This window comes from Prionailurus viverrinus, chromosome D2 (assembly GCF_022837055.1).
Source record: "Prionailurus viverrinus isolate Anna chromosome D2, UM_Priviv_1.0, whole genome shotgun sequence".
In the NCBI taxonomy this organism is placed as follows: domain Eukaryota; kingdom Metazoa; phylum Chordata; class Mammalia; order Carnivora; family Felidae; genus Prionailurus; species Prionailurus viverrinus.
This window is the reverse complement of record NC_062571.1, coordinates 82,333,706-82,359,650: the sequence shown is the minus strand read 5'-3', so window position 1 is coordinate 82,359,650 and position 25,945 is coordinate 82,333,706. Positions and strand designations below refer to the sequence as shown.

At 45.0% G+C, this 25,945-nt stretch overlaps 1 protein-coding gene across 1 annotated transcript in view; it reads left to right on the top strand.

Annotated features, from left to right (window-relative positions):
• Positions 1-25,945, top strand: part of ADAM12 (ADAM metallopeptidase domain 12) — a 350,145-nt gene that overhangs the window by 68,830 nt on the left and 255,370 nt on the right. The window contains exon 3 of the mRNA XM_047824703.1: positions 22,970-23,043. Within this exon, the coding sequence (XP_047680659.1) occupies positions 22,970-23,043 (74 nt within the window). The remainder of the gene's footprint in view (positions 1-22,969; positions 23,044-25,945) is intronic.

The following is a 25,945-nucleotide window of genomic DNA, read 5'->3' as shown; positions in this document are numbered from 1 at the left end:
TCTGCCTCTTATTGTAACAGTTGCTATTTATTTTCTACTTCTCCATTTGGTTTTATGCTTATTTTTCCTACTTTGTTTTAGATTAATGTAGAGTTTTGGCATGTTTTTGTGTGTGTGTGTGTTCCATGTTTCTACACGGTTGGTTTCTTAGTTCTTTGTCTTCATTTGTTTATTGTCTTATTTATTCATTTTTGGCGTTTATGTGAAACAGAGTCTTTCTCACAGTTCTGAACCACAGAAGACAAAAAATGAGTTCAGTGTCTGTTTTCTCAATTCTCCCAAGAATGGTGCATAACCAGCACCACTCTCAGTGTAGGGGAGAGAAGTGAATTCATCCCGGATAATGGATATCTGATGGCATTACAGCTTAATCTCTGGAGGAAGTGTGATTGAGAAAACCTGTGGAATTACTAATATACATCTTTAATGTATTTATAGTCTGTTGTCTAATATTATACCATGGTGAGAGAATGAAGTCTATCTTTGGTCTAGGGTCTTCACCCTCCTGTGAACAAGCCAATTTGAAGTATATGTAATGGTGATCGCCTAGTTAGGAGAAGCAAGGTGAGGCATTATGTTGCAGTTAATTAAGGAACACCAGCCACCACGGGTAAAGATGCTTTGCTGAGCACCATGAGTCTGTCTCAAAGTGTGTGTGTGTGTGTAGAGGCCAGTACTCAAACTTCTTGTTTCCTTGTCATGCTGGATAGAAATAATCTCCCTTTCCCATGTTCCCTGGTTTTGCTCAAACCATTATACCTTACCTCAGAACGTTCCCAAAAACTACGAATAGGGTAAGACCTTCTTAATTGTCCTGAGTATCTTAAGCAGAAGGTTCTGTATGTGGATTTTCTCATCTTAGGGAAGAATTTAATGACCTGTCTTGGGAAATGACCTGGGACCCTTGTATCAGCTGTCACATTACTCTTTCTAATCAGATTTCTACAGTTATGTAACTGTTGCCACTAATCAAGACTAATATAATAAGGGGGAAAATGAGAGTTTTGCTTAGAAAAGCTGCCCAAAGATGTTTGCCCTTTTCCAAAAACAATGACAACAGCTTCTCTTCTGTCAGGGACATATATAGGTTAGTATGAGCAACTGGAAAGACCAAAAGGATGAAAAGCACACCGTGATGAATGGGGATTTGATCAAGCAACATGTGAAAAGGAGTATCTATGTTGCCTGATGCAGCAGTGGTCCCCTTGTGCTTAACCATTAATTTCACGTATGTAAAAGTGCTTCGCACATCAAATACAAGAAATTATCAAATCAGCCCCCCTTCCCACACCCCTATGTCTGCCACACATCAGTGCCCAACCGGGCCCTCAGTTTTTCTACTCTGCCCTGTCGTTGGCTTATATTCTCCATTTATTCTTAAGCGCCAGCCTGCTCCACAGGTGTGTCCCCCCCTCCCTCCCTCCTCTCTTGTATCGATCACTCTTTTCCTAGCATCACAGCCAGTGCATTCAACTAGTAGAATTAGGAAGTTATGAGGATTTCACTGCATTGAGACTCAAAAATACAGTTCAGACGTTTACAATTCTGGAAAGATTGTTCCTTGGTAATGGTGTGTGTTGCCTATTTAAAAACCTTTCTCTTTGCTTCTAAAAGTCACTTTAAAAAAATTTTTTAAGGTTTATTCATTTTTCAGAGACAGAGCATGAGTGGGGGAGGGGCAGAAAGAGAGGGAGACACAGAATCCAAAGCAGGCTCCAGGCTCCGAGCTGTCAGCACAGAGCCCGACGCGGGGCCCCAAACTCCCGGATGGCGAGATCACGACCCGAGTGGAAGTCGGACACTCAACCGATCGAGCCACCCAGGCACCCCTAAAAGTCACTTTTCATTGGTGATTTATAATTGAGTATAACAGGATTCTCTTCATTGGTAGTTTCCTTTTTAAAAACAACTGAATACAAACTGACTTTAGACAGGAGACAACTGTGCTTTTACTTACACTGGTAGAGATCATTTCAAACTCTTAAGACCTCTTCTGCCCTCCTGTACCTCAGGCCTCTCTACTTATTGTCCTAAGTGTCCTCATGCAAGGGGTAAATTCTTCCCATCTATCTGTGTTCTTTTTCATTAAAATAATTTCTGTTTGTGCTAAAACTCATTCGTCATCCTCAAAATATCATAAAAGGCCAATTATTTTCTAAAAAAATGCTGACTTTCTATCTTCAGCCCAAAGTCCATGAGATTGCATGCAAAAGGAAGATGGGTCCAGAAGCACATCTGTGATCACAATAACAAGTTAGTGAGGATTTCATCTGAGCCCCCATCTTATAGAAAGATAGTCCGTAGGCTGGAGGCTGTGCTTGCCGAGTTTGGCACAGAAACAAACCTGGTGAGGCAGCATGAAGAGTTTGGAAAGATGAAAGCATGTGGGGGTCGGGTTTGAAGAACAATAAAAGAATTAAGCCAAATGATTATTTGATTTAAGCATCAGTATTGGATGACCCTGAGAATCCCTCTGGAGGACACACTACAGATTGTTGCTTCTCCGGAGAATGTTGAAATTTTAGATAAGGCCAGGATGTTTTTGCACACAATTTGTACTTGAAATTTTTCTTAAGTGGCTCAAGCTGTCCCATGGTCATGATACGTGGCATCCACGTATGTTCCTTAATTTTGAACTAGATTAAGTGATTAGGCCCGGGTCACAGAGTATGAACGAGGATTAAAGCGGCAGAGTATTAACTATTCCTTGAAATTAGGAAAGACCACGGTGTTTGCAAAGGGCGATGTCATCTACTTGGATGAGAAGAGACCCGACCAATGTGTTTTCCTCTTCTGAGGGTTTCTCAGTGAACCCATGGCGGCCCCCGGCTTTCTGTTGCTCAGGATTAAATACAAACTTTTGATGATTGCCCTCAAATCTTCCTGCCAAATGGTCACACCCTACAAGTCTTGATCTGGAAAAAATATACCTCCCCTCCCAAAATCCACTGTTCCAGCCATATCAACCACCCGACTCCTCACCCCCCCCCCCTTCCTTTTGACTGTCTCCAAGGATTTGCACATTTGACTCAGAAACATGAAAGTTTTCCTTCCTCCCTCCCCAGCACGCCCTCATGAGAACTGAAGACTGTCTAAACCTCCCCGGATTAAATACGTATCAGTCTCTTTTCCAACGTACCGTCATTTCTAGGGCCGTGTGAAACTACATTCACACTGATGTAGATTGAATGTAGCTATATTTTGGTCAGCTTTCTCCCATTCAAAGGTGATCTTAAAAATATGTAACACACGGGACGCCTGGGTGGCTCAGTCGGTTAAGCCTCCGACTTCAGCTCAGGTCACGATCTCACGGCCCGTGAGTTCGAGCCCCGCGTCGGGCTCTGGGCTAATGGCTCAGAGCCTGGAGCCTGCTTCCGATTCTGTGTCTCCCTCTCTCTCTGCCCCTCCCCCGTTCATGCTCTGTCTCTCTCTGTCTCAAAAATAAATAAACGTTAAAAAAAAATTTTTTTTAATAAAAATACGTAACACATCTGTCTACATATTTAAATAAAATAATGAGAAAGAGTGCTATGTAGTCGAGGAGTTTGTTAGTACTTACTAAGGTATAGACTGTCTGGTTAAATACTGCTATTTCTGAAGAAAAATATAATACCCGGGCTTCTCAACTGTGGCACCGTTAACATTTTGGACAGGGGAAGTCTTTGATGGGAGGCAGGGGCTGTGCTGTCCTGTGCTTTCTGGGATGTTCAGCAGCATCTCTGGTTTCTACCACCCCTCACCTAGTCATGACAACCAAAATTGTCCTGAGACATTGCCACATGTCCTCTGGGGACAGAATCACCCCGGGTCCGTAACCACAGATTTCAACCTACCTGCTGAAGCAGTTGCTTGTTTTTGAATACTGGGTTTTTATCCAGCAGATGGAGAGGGAAAGACTTGTTGACAGGAAACCTTTGGGCCCCCTCAGAAGTTGGCCCTTTTCGTCACGCTGAGGTTGTGGACCCTCATGAAATATGCCAGCAGCCTCTGTATGTGAGCAGCAAGCACCTCCTCTGCAGATGTGTGAGAAGAATTGTTCGCGCAACCTGCAGAGACTGTTAGGTCAGGGCTTTAAAAAGTTATTTTTATTTGTCTGTTTAGAGTTCGATTCTCTAGTCAGGTCAGATTTTTTTTTGTGTTTCCTATTAATGAAATGTGAGGAGCTTTATTAATACGTTCTGTAGTAACTAAAATGAGAGTCTATGTTATTAGTAGAACCACTGAAGCGGAACTTCAGTGTTCTAAACGTGTGTGTCGACCAAATATTGTATATAAACATGTGATCGATCATTGCTCTATAAAGATGATCTTCCCCTCCAAGTTGTGCTACAGATATGTGCAGAAGTTATTGCCTGGGTCAATAACTGGGGTAACTCTTAGCTCAGAGCTACTGAAGTGGTAACGGGGAGCAGGAAGGGGCCCCAGTGACAGCAGAAGCACTGACCTTCTCGGCTGTATCTCCACAACACCGTGCCAAGGTTAATGGGGTGGGATGGGGTCAGGCAGGCGGAGGGAAGCAGCAGTCTCCTTCTTTCTTCTCTAGGCCACCTTGGACCTGACCTCAGCTCTCGGCCAGAGCGAGGGGACAGCAGCTGTAGATGGTGCATAGCATTCAATGGTTAGAGATCCTAGCAAAATTCCTCCAGTCCCGGAATGTGGCATGCTGATGTCTGAAATAGAAGATTGCATGTTTCACGAATAAATTCAGAATATTTTATACAACAGAGGGCTGGAGAATAGGAAACAGAGTTAAAGGGAATAATCTGAAGTTGGTAAAGAGAGTAATAGTGATGGAAGGATAGGAGAGAAAAAAGCCGTGTGTTAACGGCAATAAAATATTAGAAAGAAGAGCATGCATAAATTCCAGGTAGCATTCATCTATGTGCTATTTTTTATTAATAGTCAGGGTTGTTTTGTAAAAATATATATATATTTGTGCCAAAGAAATAGAACCAGAGTTCAGCTCTGCCAGTAACGAGCCTGGTGACCTTGAGCAAGTTGCCGAATTTCCCGGAGGGTTTCTTCTTCATCCATAAAGGGGGCGTCTTTATCTCTGTGGTCCTTGTGCCTGCACAGTGCATAGCATATAATAGACTCTCTGTAGATTTGTTGAATGAACACATGAAAACAAAGAAACAGGTGCAGCGAAAAGACGTCTGGACTCTATCTCTAGTGATGCTGTTCTAAACAGTAACACCCAGGGCTGGGGTCATGGGGCTTCTTCCACTTGAATAATATGTCACTAGAAGTGACAGCGATCGGAAGTGGACATGAGCAACGTGTAAACTCCTATGTGCTCATTGACCGGGTTATAGATACTTCCCCTCTCTCTTGTTGTTGCAAACTGCCTTTAATTTTCATTTAAAGGTTCCCACCTTTAACTCTTATCTAAATCTTATTTAACTCTTACCTCTTCATTTCTTCCTGCATCTCCAAGTAACCGTCAAGGGTAAATTTTCCTTTCACCTGAAGAAAAGCCCCAAGTATTCCTTTAATGCACTCTGTTGCGTTTGAATTTTCTCACTTTTTATCTGTCTAAAAATATCTTTATTTCACTTTCAGTTTTGAAGGCTATTTCATGAGATATAGAACTTTGGGTGGAAACTATTTTCTTTAAGCATTATTATATATTCCGTTGTTTTCTGTGATATCATCTGCCAATTATCGTTGCTCCTTTTAAAATACTATATTTTTTCTTCAACTCAGTTTTTCAGAAATTTTACTAGGTTAAGATGCAGTGTTTCTTTTTATTTGTAGTGCTTTGGATGCATGGTGCTTTTAAAATGTGGGTCTTGATGTCTTTTGCCAATTTTGGGAAATTCCTCATTATATGTTATTCAAATATTGCTTCCACTGTGTTTCCTCCTGTCTCATTTTCTGTGTCTCTGATTGCACACGCACAGACCTTTCACCGGATCTTGTGTGTCTCCTTAGCTCCTTTCTCAAGAGCTTCATCCCTTTGTCCCTTTATACGTTAGTCCTGCATATTTTCTTCTGACCTGTTTTCCACTCTACCATTTCTCTCTACAGCTGTGTTGAAACTGCTGCGGAACCTTTTCATTGAGTTATACTTTCCAACTGTAGAATATTCAGGGGGCTCTAGTTCTTTCCTGAAAGGCTTGTTTTTTAATTCTCTGAACCTATTAAGCATCATAGCTTTAATGTCTGTTTCTGTTGGTTCCATTAGCTGAATCTCCTATACATCAGTTTCTCTTTCCTGTTGTTTCTTCTGCTTTTTGCTGTCTTCTTCTTGGTGTCCACTTAGGCCTGGTTATTTTATGTGTCAGAAATCGTGTATGAATGTGTAAAATAGTTTGAGACACTGGATATGACTTATGTCTAAGCTGGGGCACTCGTGATCAGGAACTGAGCTGGTTTCGATCTCTGTGAGGATTAGTCTACTTCTGACTCACCCTTTCTCCTAGAGTGTAGCATTTCAGAATCCCAACCCAAAGTCCACAGTCAAGGGGTTTATCAGTACCACCTTGTAGCAGACTCTGATATCCTTTCTTTGTCCCCTTCACCCTGGTGAATCTGGTGGAAATTCTGCTCAGGTTTCAACCTCTCAACTGCTTCTTCAGACGCCCAAGGTGGAAGAGTCAACCTCCAATTCTGGTATCACACCATGGGTTTCCTTTTTCTACCTGGGTAATGGTCCCATAATTCTTCATTACTTTGGAAACTCTATGTTGTCTTTAAATAGAATTTACATATATTTTGCCCACCTTTTCTAGTTGTTTTCAGTGGGGGGATGAGTCCAAATTATTCAGAGCATCGTCATCAGAATCAGAACCTCCCTATTCTCATTCTAGCAACTTAATAACTTTGTAATATCATTTCCTGTGGTTCCGGTGTCATTTCTGTAGCTATTCCCCTGGGGTAAACATGTAGGTGTTTTCCGACTTTTTGACATGAACTATGCGAAGTGTCTTTCAGTTTCTATTTGTGCCTACTTTGCTGGTTATTTCATTTAGATTAATTCTTAGGAGAGGAATTATTGAATCAAATATATGTATAATTTAGAGAAGTATTATAACTATTTACAGATTGCTCCAGGGAAGGCTGTACCAATTTACACTTGTACCAGCTGTGCATGAAAGTGCCCATTTCTTGGCACTTCACCAACACTGGAATATCCTACTTTAATAAGCCTGGCACAGCCCCAAATAGCTACTAGGTTAGGCAAAGAGTTATGGCTCTTAAAGTTCTCAGTAATTTGAAACAATGGGTCAAAAGTCATAAAAATAAATCGGTAAGTAAAATAACAAGGCCTGCGTTTCAAAAAAAAATAATAAGCAGGTCTAGGATAATAGCCATTGATAGGATAAAGGGGGCGGGATCTTGGTAGATGAAAAACCAATGGAATCCTGGGCCAAATTTATAGTCCTTGAAGGTACAGATCAAGGAGGAGAAGGAGTCTCACTGAACTCTAAATTAGGTGTCTTGTATCTGAAATAATGCAACCACAGCTGGGTTTTAAGAACCTGATCCACTTGACATGGTTCCAGAATAGGGTCCCAGAATGGTGAATGGTCTATAACCGTACAGGTAGAAAGGAGTGGAAGGGGGCGCCTGGGTGGCTTGGTCGGTTAAGCATCCGACTTCGGCTCAGGTCATGATCTCAAGGTCCGTGAGTTCGAGCCCCGCGTCGGGCTCTGTGCTGACAGCTCGGAGCCTGGAGCCTGTTTCAGATTCTGTGTCTCCCTCTCTCTCTGCCCCTCCCCTGTTCATGCTGTCTCTCTCTGTCTCAAAAATAAATAAACGTTAAAAAAAAAATTAAAAAAAAAAAGAAAGGAGTGGAAGGGACAGGGGTGTGTAGTTCCCACAAAAGATGTATTTGGGGGAGGGACTGATGACTTTGCATGACTTTGAAAATGTAGTTCTTTTCAACAGCATATTCAAAATCAAGGAGAAAGAGGTTACCTACCAAGCATTTTATTTTAAAAAAATATTCTGGTGCACATTTCCTGAGAGATCCCATCAACAGGAATGGATATGAGCCTGCTGTTCTCTCCAGCCACTGCCTCTCGTGAAACCTGCCTGCCAGCACTTTGAATTGTTTCTCGCAGACACGGTGTGTAGATGCCTGATTTCTCCACAGAGCACGTGCACGTGTCCCTATTGTTCAGTGCGTCATCACAGTGATTTATTTTTACCTTTTATTGTCAGACGAAGAGAGATTGGCTTGCCTTCTGTCTTCTCCACAGTCCATGTTTTCGTTTTGTTTTCTTTCCTTCCTTCCTTCCTTCCTCCCTCCCTCCCTCCCTCCCTCCCTCCCTCCCTCCCTCCCTTCCAGAGAGAAAGCATGAGCAGGGGAGAGGGGCAGAGAGAAAGAATTGTAATCAGGCTCCATGCTCAGCATGAGCTTGATCCCACGACCCTGGGATCATGACCTGAGCTGAAATTGAGAGTAGGACACTCAACTGACTGAGCCATCCAGATGCCCCCATTTTTTCTTTACAAGCAGCACCCTTCTTGGATAGGCAAAAAAAAAAAAAAAAGTACACGTGGAATGAGGGCAGGAGTATGTGTATGCTTTTGTGAGTAGGGAGAGACTCCTTTAGAATTCTTGCAAAGGGATTTATTAGCCCTTCTTTTCTTGGAAAACTATGGTGGACCATTTGGATGAGGTTCTTGTGAATAATTCTTTTTTTTCCTAACAGTTCCAACAGAAGAATGGCAGTATATATGTGTGTCCGTGTATTTTGATGTTCTGTTTTGTTAACAAGATGGAAACTGGATTGTAAGAATGGGGATTTTTTGCTGGATTGGAGGGCAAAAATATATTTGTAGACCAAAGAGATGGAGGTAGGCTCAGTACGAATGTCTGTGTAGTGTACTCCTGTCAGTCACGCTAAGTGCCTCCCATGTGCTAGCCCTGCCCAGATATGGACATAAACCATACCTCTTGATCCTCCCGGCTGGTATTACTATGATTTACAGGCAAGGAAACTGGAGCTCGGAGAGGCTAACTAGGACTAAGTCACAGAGGTAGTTAGTCATGGGGCTTGGGTTTGACCTCAGGTCTGTGTGAGCCTGGCTTACTGGGGGAGCTGAGGAGGCTGTAATGAAAAAGTGAGTTCTAGTTCAGTGTGAAGCTGCTGGTGGGCTTAACTGATCGCTTCCCTTTATCTTCCACTAAGTAGATTTCCTATTTATCAGAATTAGCAGGAAAACCTTAATTTAAACCTTATGACCGTGCAGCGAGTTATATATTTCCTTATTTCAGTGCACCTTAAGGTAAGACACTGGTTTATACTTAAGAAAAATACACACACACACACACACACACACACACACACACACACAATTTTGTTTGTACCAAATTTCTTCTAACCAGTAACTCATCTGAAATCTTTTCCGAACTATTTTCTGGGGTACCAATAAGAGATTTTTCAGCAGGGTTTCAGGTATCCCTGTATGACATCCTGTCTCTAGAAAATAATGGGATTTTGGCTTTCCTTGGTTAAAAATCTTGTAGGTCAATCATAAATTATTCATACTCCGTGTGCTTGGTCTGTTAGCTGAGTTGTCTTCTTTTTTTCTCTTTTACTTTTTGTCAAGTCAACACTACTTAGTTTTACAGTCCAGGTAAATTGACTCTTTGTCCAGTTTTGCACAGTTGTTGTTCAAAGAAATGTAGCCACTCCTTACACTTCCCGCAGGACCGGGAACGAGTCCCTTGTGCGCTCTTGGCTGTCATCCCAAAGGCAAAGCCATGGCCAGTGTCAGTGGTGGAAGTGAAGGCACAGGACTGACTGTGAAGTTCGGTTTCATATCCACTTGAAGACAGCCAGTATTGTCCTTGTAGAAAGCCTACAGTTTCCACAGTGGCCCTTTTCAGTGCCGTCTTCCATGGTTTAGTTTAAGACAGGCTAGTCCAGGGAGGCCCAAAACAGGCTAAGGATTTGGTGATGCTTCCGCAAAGACTGTTTTCTGTATCAAGGATGAGATTAAATGCCTAACTCTGTCAACACGGCATCAATGGCAAAATAGCCAATATATTCATTTGTTCAGCAAAACAAGATATGGTAATGAATTTGAGCTTTGTAGCCAAGGGCAAAATTTGGTTAGCAGGACAGACGGCCTGTACTTAAGTCATGTAAATAATTGGTGAAGGAATGTGTGAGCAATATTTTTTAAATGTACCGATCAAGGTAATCAAAGCAATAAGCATTGGTTTTGTGCTTCGTACCTACAAGAAGGCGGTGCCTGAGGCATCTTGATGGGGTTTCAAAGTTGGCTCAGGCTTCAAGGAGCTTATAGTTCTGTGATCATAAAGCCAGGGGACAGGACCAACTCTACCCCGGCAGAATGTGGATGTATGGCTTCAAGCGTAGAGAGGAGAGTTCTACCTAAGCCACCAAGCGGGGAGCGTCTCAGGGACCCTAAGGGATGGGGGCGCAGCTCACAAAGTAACAGGGAAGGTGAGAGAAGGAAAGGTGTGCTCATCCCATCCTTCTGTGTATGTTTACAGTCATCCTATTTCTGTCCTCATCCTTTTTAACTTTAGACAAGAGATTCCGGTGAACTTGAATGCCACCGGGAGCCAGGCTGGTGTTATGAACGAGTGAGGCTGGCCGGGCGTAAGATGGTCCGTTACCTCTGCCCTGCAGCCGCTATGGGCAGACCCACTAGGTGGGGGCCGGGAGAGCTGGCAGCTTCTGTTCCATCTTGGCCGATCGTTACCACCCGATGGGCAAGCCCAGGGTTGCCGGTTTCCTCCTGTTTTTCCCCGCTGAGAACTCCGCGTCCAGATTTGTCTGAGGATTCTCCTGATTCTTCATGTTAGCAACTAAATCAGCCTGACGGCACTAGGTGCGTGCACTTGGGGCCAAACCGTCGATGGTTGCAGGCCGAGGGGGCCTCACGAATTGCCACCCTGGGAAACCACACTGCGTCCTAGCACAGCGGTGCTGAAAACGTGGTCCCCGCACCAGCTGCATCATCACCACCCGGGAACTTGCTAGAATCACAGATGCCTGGGCTTCATCCCAGGTCTGCTGAGTAAGAAACTCTGTGATGGGCCCTACAGTCCGGGTTTCAGCAAGCCCTCCAGGTGGTTTTGGGGCTCAGTCAGGTTCGAGCATGTTGTTTTGTTTACATTTTTTATTGGCTGGGGAGAAAAAAAGAGAAGAATGATATTTGATGATACGTAAAATGATATGAGATTCGCATTTCAGTTTCCATAAATAAGGTTTTCCTGGCCATAGCCGTGCTGGTTCATTTACCTTTTCTTTCTGGCTGTCCTTGCATTGCACGGGCAAAGTGGGAGCATCAGGACAGGGGCCATAGCTGACACTATTTGTTCTCTAAAATATATATTGTTTATCATCTGGCCCTTGGCAGAAAATTTCAGCCTGCTCTGACACTGTGAGTGGGGGGTGAAGGGGGACTGGGCAGACTCGGGAGTTGGGGACGCCGGGGAACCTCCGTGTCATGCCCAGGCCGGAGGAGAGAAGTATAATTGAGCCCCGCAGCCAGGGAGCAGTGAGGGGGACCGGCTGTCGTGAGAGCCTGCAGAGCAGGTGGGGACCACGCAGCAGACACAGGCAGAGCCGCAGAGCTGCTCTAGGGGAAGAATCCAGAGATGGACCACTAACTCAACATGGGGCCGAGAGGAAGGAAGGAGGCAGATGACGGTGTGACTTTTGAGGCTGACGATGACACTAGAGATACGAAGCGGGGGGTGGGGGGGTCACTTGAGGGAGTGTTCTTGGCAGGGGAGATGCGAGGCGTAAGTTGAGTTTTAACCTGCACGTTAGGGTTGCCGATAAGATATTCGACGGACGTGACCTGGGGGGCATTTGCAACCCATGTGAGGCTCAAGAGAGGGAGCGGAGTTAGGGATTTGTAATCGGGAATCTTCAGCGCAGAGGACAAAGTCTGCCGTGTCACTAGATGTATGACTGGTCGGTTTCCCTAATATTTTAACAGGAAGAGAGTTGGACTCGAACTTTCCTTCAGCCAAGGGTACGAGTCGAGGCCCTCTTTGTCCCAGACGGAGCCAGGCTGAAGATAGAAAACGATATCCTCAAGGGGTATCAAGTCCTGCCTGCCTCGGGAAGTGAGGGTCTGTGTGGTGGCCCTGGGAGGCCACCTGAGTCCCTGGTTCGCTCTCCTTGAGTCCTCGGTCACTGGGCTGCACCATCCGGGCCCCTAGCCTGTCCCCGCCTTCCTTCTCCTGACTGGGAGGAGCTCCTGCTCCAGCCTTGCTCCTTCCGGTGCTCCCCTTTCCTCCCGATTCTGAGGCTCAGACACCCCAAGAAACCACATGAGAGGCCAAATGACAGGAAGCGCTGATGACAGTCACGCTCAAAACACGAATTCTCTGACGTCTCTGTGAAGCTTCTAGCATGAGTTTTCATGGAGGATTTAGAGCGTGTTTCATAAAAAGTTGGCAATTAGCTGTAATTCTGTTTGTATTAGAAAAACGTGTTTGCGCTGGGCTTCAGTTAATACACAGTGACTTGACAGTGGCTCCGATCGATAGCAGGATTACTTTTTAAAGGGCTTATTATATCCTGTTAATGTTTATTTCGAAGAGATTACAGTGATGCTTTATAAATGGCCCTTAGTGAACATATGAGCGGGATATTCTCTCTGGAAGACAGCTTGGATGCAAACAAACTAGCAACTCACGCCATTAGCTTCTTCCGACTGACGGTTCTGAAATGGTGTTGTAGGCAAATATGGTACACGAATGTTTCCAGACATCAAATTAGTTAGACAAATGAACTTTGAACTGAAAAGCCAAGCTTTCCAGTTAAGAAACACAGTGCGTGTTTTTTTACGGCTGTGTCTTTTAAGACGAGGCAAGTCATTCCCCAAAAAGCAATGCTCTGTGCTGTTTTCTAATATCCGGCCGCTGATTATAGCAGTAAGCAAACCTCAGGAAGTATTTCCTTCAGTATATGTCACGTCACAATGAAGCGCATTCGCCATCTTGTACGGTAGCCACGTGGGTCTCACAGACTCTTCCCTTCCTTCTATGGTACTGATCAGACAGGGGTAAGATCTTCTTCCGTATGGAAGGGAAGAGCTAGGCGCCTTCAGCCATCTCCCCGAGATAGGCCTCCAGTTAATGAATGTATGATGTTTCTTTTTTGAAACTTGGTAACTTGAAAACTATTATGCTTATTTCGATCTAAATACAGAAAACCTCAAAGAATAGCTGTTTGGGTACGTGGCAATAAATAATAAGCGACTGCTATTTTGTCAATGTCATGCTGCGAAGTGGCGGCTTCACCTGTGATTGGATTTCTAGCACTGAAATGCGTGTTCATTTCATCACGCATGACGGTTTCCAAACAGACGTTATCCCATTTGAACCTCCTGGCAATCGCTCCTGATTGTATCAGTGTTGTGTTGCTGCCGTGACCAACAGCCTCTGGTTGTGTCCTGTGCTTCAGACCTCACCAGGGTAAAATCAAGGTGTTCACAGGGCTGCCTTTTTTGGGGGATCTGTTTCCATTTCGTTTGAGATGTTGACGGAATTCTGCCCTTTGAGGTCGGAGGGCCAGGTAGCAGTGTTCTTGCTGGCTGTGAGTTGATGGCCATTCCCAGCTTCTAGAGGCCGCTGCGTGTCACATCTCTCTGACCCCAGCGATGAAATATTTTCTGCTTTAAGGACCCTCATCATTACATTGAGTCCATTTGAAGAATCCAAGATCATCTTCCTGTTTCAAAGCCCTGCCTTTAATCACACGTGTAAAGTCCCCTCTTCCAACTAAAGCCGCGTGTTCACCGATTCCAGGCATCGGTACAAGGACATCTTTGAGGACCCATTACGTTATTCTGCTGACCACACTGAGAGACAGGAAAAGCGCAGTTAGCCCTGTTTTCCCGGTGAGGAAACTGAGGCCCAGCAGAGTTAAGTGGCCTCCGGCCCACAGTTTTGCGATCTGAGTGGCGGCATCCAGCCAGTCTGTGGACAGATGCCCAGCCTGAGTTCCCCACACCCCTTCCAGGGCACAGCCTCCTCAATGGAAAAACACTTATTTCCAAGATGAAATTAAGTAGTTCATTTTTTTTATTTAAAATGATCTCTTTGCAATCAGAAGAGGAGAAACTGTTGCAGGTGCACAAACTTCCAATTTAGGATGCCCTTCAGAGAAGGGCTCTATGACGTCCTTCCAGGGTGCCAGAGCTTGTGTGACAATGCTAACGTGACTCTGGGCCCTGGTACCCAGCCAAGGCCTTGTCCACACGACAGCATCCCTCATCCCAAGACCTGTTTTATGGAGGTGCAGCCCGCACCGACGCTGAACATTCACCGGAAGCCATTTCCTTGTGCACGGGGTGGGGGACAGTCGTGCGAGTCGTTCGGGTACATGGCTGATGGCAGAGTCCCTTCGTAGCCATTGGCTTCCTGCCTTCCGCGCCCTGATGCTCCTGAGCCTCCAGCAGGCAGCCAGGCGCAAAGATAAGGTTCTCTCTCCTTCCTTCCAATAACGATGTCTGAAGGCAGAGAGGCTGGGAGACAGCGGAGACCTGAGGACGCGGCGCCACACCCAGGTGGGGCCTGGTGTCCCCTGGGCCCTGGTCACAGGCCAGTTGCAGCAACGTGATCTCACCAGCATGGCACCTGCTCCCAGGCCTCCATGCCACCACACCGTCTTGTCCCCAGGCCACCGTGTCAACATACAGTCCCGTCCCCAGGCCACCATGTCACCATGTGTCCAGGGTATGGTTCCCCAAGCCAGGGGCAGTTAATAACCAGTAAGCGGTAAAATGGGCCTTCCTCAATTTTCTCCTACCCTGACCTTCTGCATCCGGAGGTGGCTCTGATCTCTGGTCCTCCCTACCACCCCCCACCCTGCCGGTCTGCCCCGTGTTTCACATTGATTTACCCTCCCCCACATGCCCTCCTCCTCCTGCCACCCACTCTGCACCTCTCTGCCCTGTTTTAGATTCTTTATCACTGAGGTCCAAAGAAACTGAGCAGGAGGGACAGGGGATGCTGGGAGCCAGGCTGGGAGCGGGGAGTCCCTGGAAGTTTTTATCAGTCCCAAGAATAGATGTGAAGAATTCAGCTTCCGGCAAGCCCTTCCCACCCTCTTTAAAGGAACAGAACACAAGTTATTATCCTAATTCGGTGTCAAGGGGGTCCTCTGTGTGGTCACTTGTGTCCACGGTGGACATCAGCTTCCAGGGTTGAGGCAGACAGCCCGTCGAGGGCAGAAGGACAGACTGTCGCCTTCTGCCCGGGGACAGATCCAACTGGGGAGGAGAGTCCCGATGTCCCTTTCATGCCGCCTGAGTTGACACTTATGGCTCCGGGGTTTCTTCACTACCCCCTCAGACAGCCTTCCTTCTGCCATCTGTGACGGGCTTTGTACCTGATTCCATCATCCCACAGATGTTTCTAGGTGCTTCTGTTCTGGTGCTGGGAATAGAATGGGGAACAAGGCAGAAAAATTCCCCACCCGCCCCGCCAAGTTTCTGTTTTACTAGGAGATGATAGACAGTCAACAAGTGAAATAAACACGCCCATAAGTGATCACAACACAGGAAGTCCACGAGGCAGGCCAGGACCTGGGATTGTGAGTTCAGAGCCCCACTGACATGGGGGGCGGGGGGCATCTCTGAGGCAGTGACGTCCAGGCTGAGACCTGGAAGTGGAGCCCAGGGAGGACCTGTAGGAAGAGGGTCAGCAGGTGGAGAGGCCTGGAAGCTGGCTGGAGGCTGGCCAGCCCAATGGTGGTGAGCAGAGTCCAGATCCCGCATGGTGCAAAGGCCATGGTTTTATTCTCGGTACAACGGGCCACCATTGGAGGGTTTTAAGAGAGAGTGTGGTCACTGGGCTGGTCCTGGTGGAGAGGGAGCGTTGATCTTTCCCACCTTCCTCTTTGGAATGGAAGGAGGCGCCATAAAACAAAAATTGAATTTGAGATGTGGTAAGTTCGAGAAACCTGCATCGTGGCGTTTTCCAGATTGCTTTCTGTCAAGTCATGTTGTCACTGTCCTCTTACAACCCAATGGTGAGGTCCAGGAGGGGGCAGATGATTGCGTCTGCTTCAGAATCGGCCCTTGTCCTCAGCCAGACGCCGGGCACAGGGGACTACAGACCCCTTGTGTATGGATGCCCGGAGCGGGGACCGGCATCATTTCAGTGGATCAATAAGGCTCGTAAGATGGTTTGGGTGTATCGCTGACGTCATCTAAAATGAAAATCGAAACCGTTTGCTGCAAACTTAAGCATTAGTGATCAGTCCAACAGCAACAGGATAAAGAGCTTGAACTCTGAGCATCACCCACGCCAGAGGCACGTGAGGTTGTGACTTTTTGTGGCGGGAAGGGAGGAGGAGGCTGCAAACCTGCAAACCCCGTCACATCACAGACGCACATTAAGAAGAATCTGTGCTAAAAATAATCCAACATTTTAACCCACGAAAACCTTAAAAATGACATTACATGTATTTCCAAAGCGGATTTTACCTGAGATTAATATGCGACATTCAGCACATTTTAACAAGGTGTTTGCTAAGGTCAGTTTCCATCAGGGGGAAAAAAAAGATCAATGACTCATGAGTAAACATTATCATCATTTATGTAATAAGTAAAAGGCCCAAGCCACTCACCACCACCCCCCCCCCCGCCCCATTATGGCACTGTAATGCCTTCACTCCTTCCTCTGCGATTCTGCGGTTAATTCGATTCCGTCCTCTCGCAGGCCACGGTGTGCGTATCTTCCCAGCTGTGGAACCAGCCCACTAATATTAAAGTGGTAATCAAGATTGCCTCTAAATATTCATAGCAATAAATGACTCCCTCGTGCCCCATGAATGCCAGGGCTGTCGTCTGAAGCATTTGTTTAGTGCTGGAGAGGGATTGAGTTATTTCACAGTCCCTCAAATGCAGTATTTTAATACTGTCATCCTGCTTGAAAAATTAGATCCCTCTGTGCCTCCAGTAACAACGGTTGAGATGAGTGAGTTTGGGTCAGAACCGACCATCCTCGGGGCACCTGGGCGGCTCAGTGGGTGAAGCGTCCGACTTCAGCTCAGGTCATGATCTCACGGTGTGTGGATTTGAGCCCCGCATCGGGCTGTGTGCTGACAGCTCGGAGCCTGGAGCCTGCTTCGGATTCCGTGTCTCCCAATCTGTCTCTGCCCCTTCCCTGCTCGCGCTCTGTCTCTCAAAAATGAATAAATGTAAAAAAAAAAAAAAACAATTAAAAAAACAAAAAAGAACTGACCATCCTCTTTGAAAGGGTAACCTAGAAACCAGGACGGGAGAGGACTTGGCTATTGACCCTACGTTGGATACTTTCTTTCATGCGATTCTCTTCCTTCCAGTGTCTCACTGCCATCTTATTTTTTTTTTATCACTAAAAATTGGCTATTTTTTTTAATTTTTTTTCAACGTTTATTTATTTTTGGGACAGAGAGAGACAGAGCATGAACGGGGGAGGGGCAGAGAGAGAGGGAGACACAGAATTGGAAACAGGCTCCAGGCTCTGAGCCATCAGCCCAGAGCCTGACGCGGGGCTCGAACTCACGGACCATGAGATCGTGACCTGGCTGAAGTCGGACGCTTAACCCACTGCGCCACCCAGGCGCCCCAAAAATTGGCTATTTTTTAAGGACATAGACACACCAAGGAGATGATGCTGTGTATCACCCCGTCCATCAGAGAAAAAGCAGTCGGTGGCTTCCCTGCATCCATGGAAAGCTACATTTATTGCTGAGATATTTTGTATCCACCACGGGTGAAATAATTTAAATTCAAGTTTGGGTGAGCTCCCAATCACGCAGGTAAAAGAAAGGCAGCACAGCTTGGATAATGCCAACGAGGAAGAAACTGTAGCTAATCAGCAAGTCACTTTTAGACATCTGTTCATATTAACAGTTAAGTACAGTGTGCTGGGCAGGCGCACTGTGGTTGACCTCAGAGAATAGGGCAACAGTGAGGGTTCAAGAGATGACTTCTCTCTCTCTCTCTCTCTCTCTCTCTCTCTCTCTCTCTCTCTCTGTCTCCCTCTCTCTCCCTCTGCCTCTCCCCAACCGTCCCCCGCCCACTCTCTATAAAATAAAAAATAAAATAAAAACATTTTATTTATTTAAAAAAAATTTTTTTAACGTTTATTTATTTTTGAGACAGAGAGAGAGCGTGAAGGGGGGAGGGGTCAGAGAGAGGGAGACACAGAATCTGAAACAGGCTCCAGGCTCCGAGCAGTCAGCACAGAGCCCGACGCGGGGCTCGAACTCACGGACCACGAGAACATTTTAAATTCTCCTGGTGAGAAATGCCCGTGGATACGTAAAACCAGGGCGGTGTTGTTCTGGCTGGCGCCTTACTTTGCAGAACTACCCGAGCACAGCGTGTGGGGAAGCCGCCCAATTTCCGCGAGGAATTTACAAGAAGAAGGGCCTCAGAGAAACCAAACCCGCAGACACCTTGACCTCGACCTTGGACCTCAAGCTTCCAGGACTGTGCGAAAATAAATTTCTGTCGGTTAAGCCACACAGTCTGTGGTACTTTGTTACGGCCACTTTCACAAACTGATACAGGGGGCTTCTAAGATATTGGCAGTATTTTGACTTTGCAGCTGTGGGGTAGGCACCTGAACAACTATTTTATTCTTTTAACATTGTAGTGGTGCATTTTATATACCCATTTGGATATGCTCTTCCCAATTAGAAAAATAGAATTACGGGGACGGTCAAAACATTTCTGGCCCCTACTGATTAGCATCGAACTGATTTATTCAGCAAATGCAGTTCTCGAAGCATTCAATAAAAGACACAGTTCCATTAGGGTAATCAATATATCATTTTTCAGAAAAGGGATGCTGTATGTAACCAGCACTAAGTTCATTATCTCCAGTGCATAAAAATCAAAAGAAAATGGAATGAATACATGCTTTTAAGCTAAGCAATCTAATGCATTTAGTGGTGTTGCATGAATATAGCTCTCTGTTCTTTTTCCCCATTGATTTCTCCTGTATCATCATCTCAACTAAAATGTACACATAAAGATCTTTTTTTTTTGCCTCCCTAGGGAAAAATGTATTCATCTGAAAGATGTTGACATAGGAATGTTATCACAGCCCCTGTAGAGCCTTCATGTGGAATTAGTATAAATGTTAATGTTGAAGCTAGTTAAATTTGGGAGAAGGAAAAAAGTGGGACTGCAAACATATTCTTTTTATTCACAAATACAATTGTCAGAATTGACCTTTAAAATATGATGCATGTGTCAATGTCTTAGGCAAAGACAATTTATAATTAAAGTAACTGAGTTATTGACACATACACATATATTAAATACATGCCAATAGACATACATACATATGCTGGGGACACGTTGACAAAATATTGAGACGTATTTTTGTTCTAATATTTTATTGTAAACATAACTAATAATTCCATTTTCTGAGATAAGTACACATTGCAAGCCCTGGAGAGCACATTCTATGCATATTTGTAATTAAATCTCAGTGTCAGAAAATATAGGAGCATTTAGGCAAAAATCCCCATGACAGACTCAAAAGCAAATCCAGGACTTACAAGCACTTTTACACACTGTATTAAAATCTAAAGAAGTGATGTGTGTTTAATGTTGCATAAGTTTGGAATAGGAATACTAATTTTAAAAGTTCAGCAAACAGGGGCGCCTGGGTGGCTCAGTCAGTTAAGCGTCTGACTTCAGCTCAGGTCTGACCTCACGGGTTTGTAGGTTCAAGCTCCGCATCAGGCTCTGGGCTGACAGCTCGGAGCCTGGAGCCTGCTTCTGAGTCTGTGTCTCCTTCTCTCTCTGCCCCTCCCCTAGTCTCGTGCGCGCTCTCTCTCGCTCGCTCGCTCTCTCTCTCAAAAATAAATTTTAAAAAAAATTAAAAGTCCAGCAAACACTCAGAAATCCATACGATTCTTATGAACAGCAGATAGTGTCAAAACACATCAGTTAAGACGTGTAATTTTTACAACATCGCTAGATGTTTGTTTCATCATTGGCTGGAATGAATCTGTACAAAACAAGGTCTGTTTAAACCCAGAAAATATATATAAGCATTTCATTTACATGGAAATTTACCACTTTAACTCTCAAGCCTAAGTAACTTCTTCAAAAATGGTATCACTCATCAATTAAAATCGAGAAGAGCTTTCTTAATGTGCACTGAAACAAACAAAAACACTTGGGGTTGCACCTAATTATATCCCCTGAGGCACCAATATTTACAATCGTCTATTGCTTGGGCAGCAATTGAATGATGCAAATTTTAGGTCTTTATTACTGACTCAGAGATGCTCAATGAAGACGGAAATGTCCGTGGACTTTTTGTCAAGGTAGGAACGTTCTCTTGCTCTGCTGTCCAGTGGTGGCAGTGATTAGCCATCTTGCTGTTAAGTCTAAAACGTGTCCAGTGAAGGGGCGCCTGGGTGGTTCAGTCCATCAAGCGTCCGGCTTCAGCTCAGGTCATGATCTCGTGGTTCACGAGTTCGAACCCCGCGTCGGGCTCTGTGCTGACAGCTCGGAGCCTGGAGCCCGCTTCGGGTTCTGTGTCTCCCTCTCTCTCTGCGCCCCTCCCCTGCTCACGTTCTGTCTCTCTCTCTCTCTCTCTCTCTCTCTCTCACTCGCTCGCTCAAAAATAAACATTAAATTTTTTTTAAAAAATGTAAATGAGTCCAGTGAGACTGATAAACTGATTTTTAAATTTTATTTCAATTAATTTACATTTAAATATATATGTGGCTAATGGTGACCATATTCGAAGTAGGAAACTACCCACATGTGCCAAGGGCAGCCCTGAAAATAAAGTTACGTATTGTTTCACCCTTTATGGTGCTATCCTAGTCACATGGCACTGGTGAATGCGTGTTTTAACCTTTTCCCAAAACTCGAGTGTTTTGTTTCATTTTGACTAATGTTGGATGTTGGAATTTAGAATCCATTTTCTCCTGTAACATAGTAACATGTGGTTAGTTAATCCACAGTGTAGATGAAATGCTGTGTTGTAAGAACAGCCTTTTGAAATCTGGAGTTATGATAGGGCCTTTTAAAACTGGAATATTAGACAGGGCGCCTGGGTGGCTCAGTCGGTTAAGCGTCCAACTCGTGCTCAGGTCTCACGGTTTGTGGGTTTGAGCCCCGCGTCGGGCTCTGTGCTGACAGCTCAGAGCCCGGAGCCTGCTTCGGATTCTGTGTCTCCTTCTCTCTCTGCCCCTCCCCCCCCCCCTCCCCCCCAGCCATGTGAGCTCGGTCTCTCTCTGTCTTTCAAAAATAAATAAATGTTAAAAAAAGTTTTAAATCAACATTGATGGGCCACCTGGTTGGCTCAGTTGGTTGGGTGTCTGACTCTTGATTTTGGCTCAAGTCATGATCTCAGGGCCGTGGGATTGGGACCTATATAGGGCTCCATGCTGAACATGGAACCTGCTTAAGATTCATTCATTCATTCATTCTCTCTCTGTCTCTCTCTCTCCCCCTCACGCCCCCAGCCCCTCTCCCCATTCGCTCTGTCTCTATAAAATTAAATTAAAGAATTTTAAATTCTCCCAGTGAGAAATGCCCCATGGCTATGTAAACCCCCCATTTGAGACATGCTGGCCTAGATAAAGGGGAGTTGGAAGTGACTGTACCAGAATCTCTAAGGGTGCACAGCAGGAAACGGAGCACAGAGGGGCTTCATAGAATACCTTTGAGTTAGCAAATAAATTTTGATTTGGGTAAGGGCTTTGAATGGTTGGGCTCAAAAGTAGGAGTGTGGCACACGTGACCGCCCTGGGTTGGCAGGGCATGGGTTAAGGGACACTGTCATACAGGTGCGTTCTCAGGGCAGGGCAAGAAACTCATTGGGATTTCTGGGACACAACAGAGAACATAGGTGCCTGTCCCCCACTGATAGATGGGCACACGTGAACTGGGTTTCCTGGAGCCTAGAGGAGGAGAGTGTCTGCCTCATAAGAAGAAGAGGTTGGCAGAGATGTGTGCCCTATTCATTGATTCCTTCCTTCACCAACTATTAATTGGGCTTCTTTAATTTCTCTGGTGCTTTTGTGGACATAATAAGTAAGAGGAAGTCAACATACTGAGTCATCGCAAGGAGGAAGGAAGTTCTTCCTTACGGGGAGGGAAAGGGCAGGAGGCTAGAAGAAAGCCTACCGGGGAAGATGGGCTTGCAATGAGATTGAGGAGTGAGGTAAGATTTCCTCAACTTGCCAACGTTTAAGCCGGAACTGAGTAGAATAGCTAAGGGGAAGCGTTCCAAGCGGCGGGAACAGCATGGACGAAGATGAGCCCTGCAGAGAAGCTCGGTGTGTCTGAGGAGCTGGCAAGGCCAGTGCGGTGACAGCCAGGTGGCTGAGGAGAGCCATACAGACCCTGAAGTCCCAGCGCCAGTGCGGGCTCATTGCAAAAGGGGGTGGGTTGATGAGGAGGTGTTTTTCAAAACACGCTCGTGTTGCCATTGGAGAATGAACGGGAAGAAAGCAGAGGTGGACGGACCCAGGTTAGGACGGCTTTGCAGGAATCCCGGTGAGAGTGACTGCACATTGACCTGGAGAGGGGTGGAGAGGTGTATAAGGTGTTACAGGAGTTGCAGTTTGGAGGGCAGCCCCGAAGGAGATCTTCATGGAGTAGGAGGAACTAGAGAGAGAGAAGAAGGTTTCAGACGGGTCTTCACCTTTCTGACACGAGCAGTTGGGGAAATGAAGATGCCCTTTATGGAGACAGGGAAACTGAGGAAGGAGTTAATCGTGGGAGGTGGGGAGAGTGAAGAAGGGTCTCAAGGGTATGTGGCCAAAGGAAAGGGGTGCAGGCCATGTTCACGCTGTCCCGGAAGGCACTGCGTCTTCCAGACTCTGGTCCTGGTTGACCTGGTCTCCTCCACTTGGGGGTCTCAGACCGGTCCCAAGAAGAAAATGTGTTTTTTCTCTGCCTCCGTGGCATATGCCTTCAGAGCAGTCAAACGTTGACAAGTGAATGTGAAACGTGTCTTGGCTGACTTCTCTTATTTATCTTTCAGAATCATCCGGACGTGTTGAATATTCGAATACAACTGGAAAGCAAAGAGCTGATCGTAAACCTGGAAAGAAACGAGTAAGTCACGTTAATTCTTGTTTGCCGCGCCGCAGGAGAAAGTGAGGAGCCGTGGGCTCAACGTGCTGCGTCACCCACCTTGGCATTTAGAGAAACAGAATGAAATGCATGGGTTCATAATCCAGTTTGGATCCGAGGCTGGAATTAACTTGAAGACATGATTCCAATGGAAAAACAAAAGAATTGTATCACTCTAAGAAAGAAGTCTGTGAATCAGCAGGTTTTTCTCCGAGTTCTGATGTTCCTTTTTTTTTTCAGAGCCTGATTTGTCAAGGGTAGAATTTAAGCATCTTCTGTTCAAATAACAGCATTCCATAATTAGTTGGCTTTTGGCAATCCCTGGCTTATATAAGGAGAAATTGCTTCAAATGAATAGAATCTCTTTTTTTTCCCCCTGAGAAATACCAAGGGTTTATTTATCTTTCAGAGCTTGTCTCCAGTGGTACAAAGTATTTATTTTATCTTTTTGTTTAAAAATTTGACCTTTTTTTTTCTTTGCAAAATTATATGAATTTCCAAAAATGGTATTCTATTTCTTTTCCTGGAGCAGATGAATATTATTACATATTTTGTATGGCTTCCCAGTAGAAAACTGTGTCTACTTCAAGGCATAAAGTAACACAAGCCCTGTTCCTGTCATCCTTTATACCCTGGCTCTCCCCATGGGCTCCTCAGACCCAAAGGACCCCTTACTATGCTATTTGATTAGTATCAGGAAAGATCTGTGTGTTCCTAATAAGCAATCTGTAGCTAACGCTGTAAATCAAGTTACCAAGTGCCGCACGATTCAAAAAGGAGTTTCTGTCTTCTAGAATTACTGGGTCCTATTTGTCACGTATCAGTGAAGTGCTGACTTTTTGCTGCAGTGACAGAGTAGATAAGAGAGCCTCCCTGGAACTAGTTCTGCCAGAGACACGTGTCGCAAAAATCTGACTCTGTGTCTCCACGTGAGCAGGTCAGATCGCTTACTGTCTCCGTGCTTTGATTTGAGGGTCCCAAGCAAATAGGATAGCATGAGCTGTTCGTGGGGACCTGCACCCTGCCTCTTCATGTTTCCTGTGTGTTTACCCCTCACCGTTAAATGGGGTGAAAGCTTTTGTAAAGGGGCGTCTGGGTGGCTCAGTTGGTTGAGCGTCTTCACTCAGGTCATGATCTCACAGTTGGTGAGTTCGAGCCCCACATCGGGCTCTTTGCAGTCAGTGCAGAGCCTGCTTCGGATCCTCTGTCTCCCTCTCTCTCTGCCCCTCTTCCATTCACGCTCTCTCTCTCTCTCTCTCTCTCTCTCAAAAGTAATTAAACATTGAAAGAAATAGACTTAAGAAAGGTAAAGCTTTGGTTAGCAGTAGATAATGTGCTTTTAGCCTTCCTTGTGACTTGGTGACCTTAAAGCAGAGGTTCGGGCACGCGTCTTGGATGAGCAGGTTGCCGGGCAGAAAACTGTGCTGCCTTTGCTATGTTTCTCTTAGCGAAGTAAATATGTTACCTGTCTTTTTTTTTTTTCCACGTAAGAATGCCATGAGACATTTTAAGTTTTGTAAATTGCTCTTCGTAGGTGGTTTCCAACTATCTCAATGGACGAAACTAGGCATTCTCTGAAAGAGCAAAAGAGAGTAAGGCTTCTGGTGGTGATTGTGTCCTCAGTGGGGTTTTAGGATTTCTGCTGGCTTTGGGTGGCTTCTCCTTTTGTCAGAATTTTGGGAGACGCGGGGAACAGTGTGAGTGGCGCCCATCCCAGACCTTCAGATGGTGGTAGGACTCCAGATAGGAGAACGGAAATCCACTTAATAAAAACCTTAATTTATTTGTTTTTACTCTAAAAGGGATACATGTCCACGGTAGAAAATTGAAAATTGTAGGAGAAAAAAAAGAACAAAGAGCCAAAAACAAAATACTTCTACTACCAAACACAATCCTGATTAATATTTCAGGGGTTGTTCAAATACGTTTTTTTCCTTATAAATAAGGCTTTAGGGTTTTTTTGTTTTTTGTCTTCTTGGTGGATATCGTAGTCTGTGTACTTCTTCCTTTAGCTTTATGATGGGCGTTTCCGTATAGACATGCAGTCCTTAGTGCCCATCTGGTTCTCTGAGTCCGTAAGTGGCTCACTAGCCTCATTCGTGGTTCTTTTCGAAAATGATTCACTGGCTATTAAGGCGGATAGTATGATACGCAGTGACTGTGGCACAGTGGCTAGTTTGTATGAAAGATCATTTTGAAGGGAGCCTTCATTTGTTCACTTCCAATTCTGGGCCCTTCACAAAATAATCTCAAGATTAGAAAAGTTGAAAACAAAACGATTGCTTCTTGATTGATATCTCTCTTCCCACCCTCCCTGTCAACTGGCATTTTAGAAAGTACATGGAGAGTGTTGGGTATGTTTCCACAACATTCTACAGCTTTATTTTAATTATACCACTTATCAATACTACAATCGTAGAGATTCTGTTCTCCTAAAAATAACATTTTTATAATTAGAGCATGCCAGTATCACTATTTGAAAGTTGCATTTCCCTGAAATACTTCCGAGTAATATTTTTTTTTGAGAAAAATTACATGTCTGTTCCATGTCGACTTCATTTTTGAGATAATACCAAAAATCTGCCATTTTTTAGGCAGAGCGAAATGCTTGCATCTTTCTAGCCCTTGATGCTGTTAGACACAAAATATAATCCATTGTCCAGGATAAAGTAGAATTTTTCATTCACATAGCCTTTGGCCCAATAGATCCAATTAGAGAGTTTATCCACATGAAGCTATAAGAACTCAAAGGTAAATGTTCACGCAAGATAAATGTGAATATTTAACCAGCACAGTAGAGAGCCTGGCTAACCAGAAGGTAACCTGTCAGTACCCTGTATCATGCCTGCAGGCTGGGAGTCAGCCTTGCGTGCAGGGATGTTCA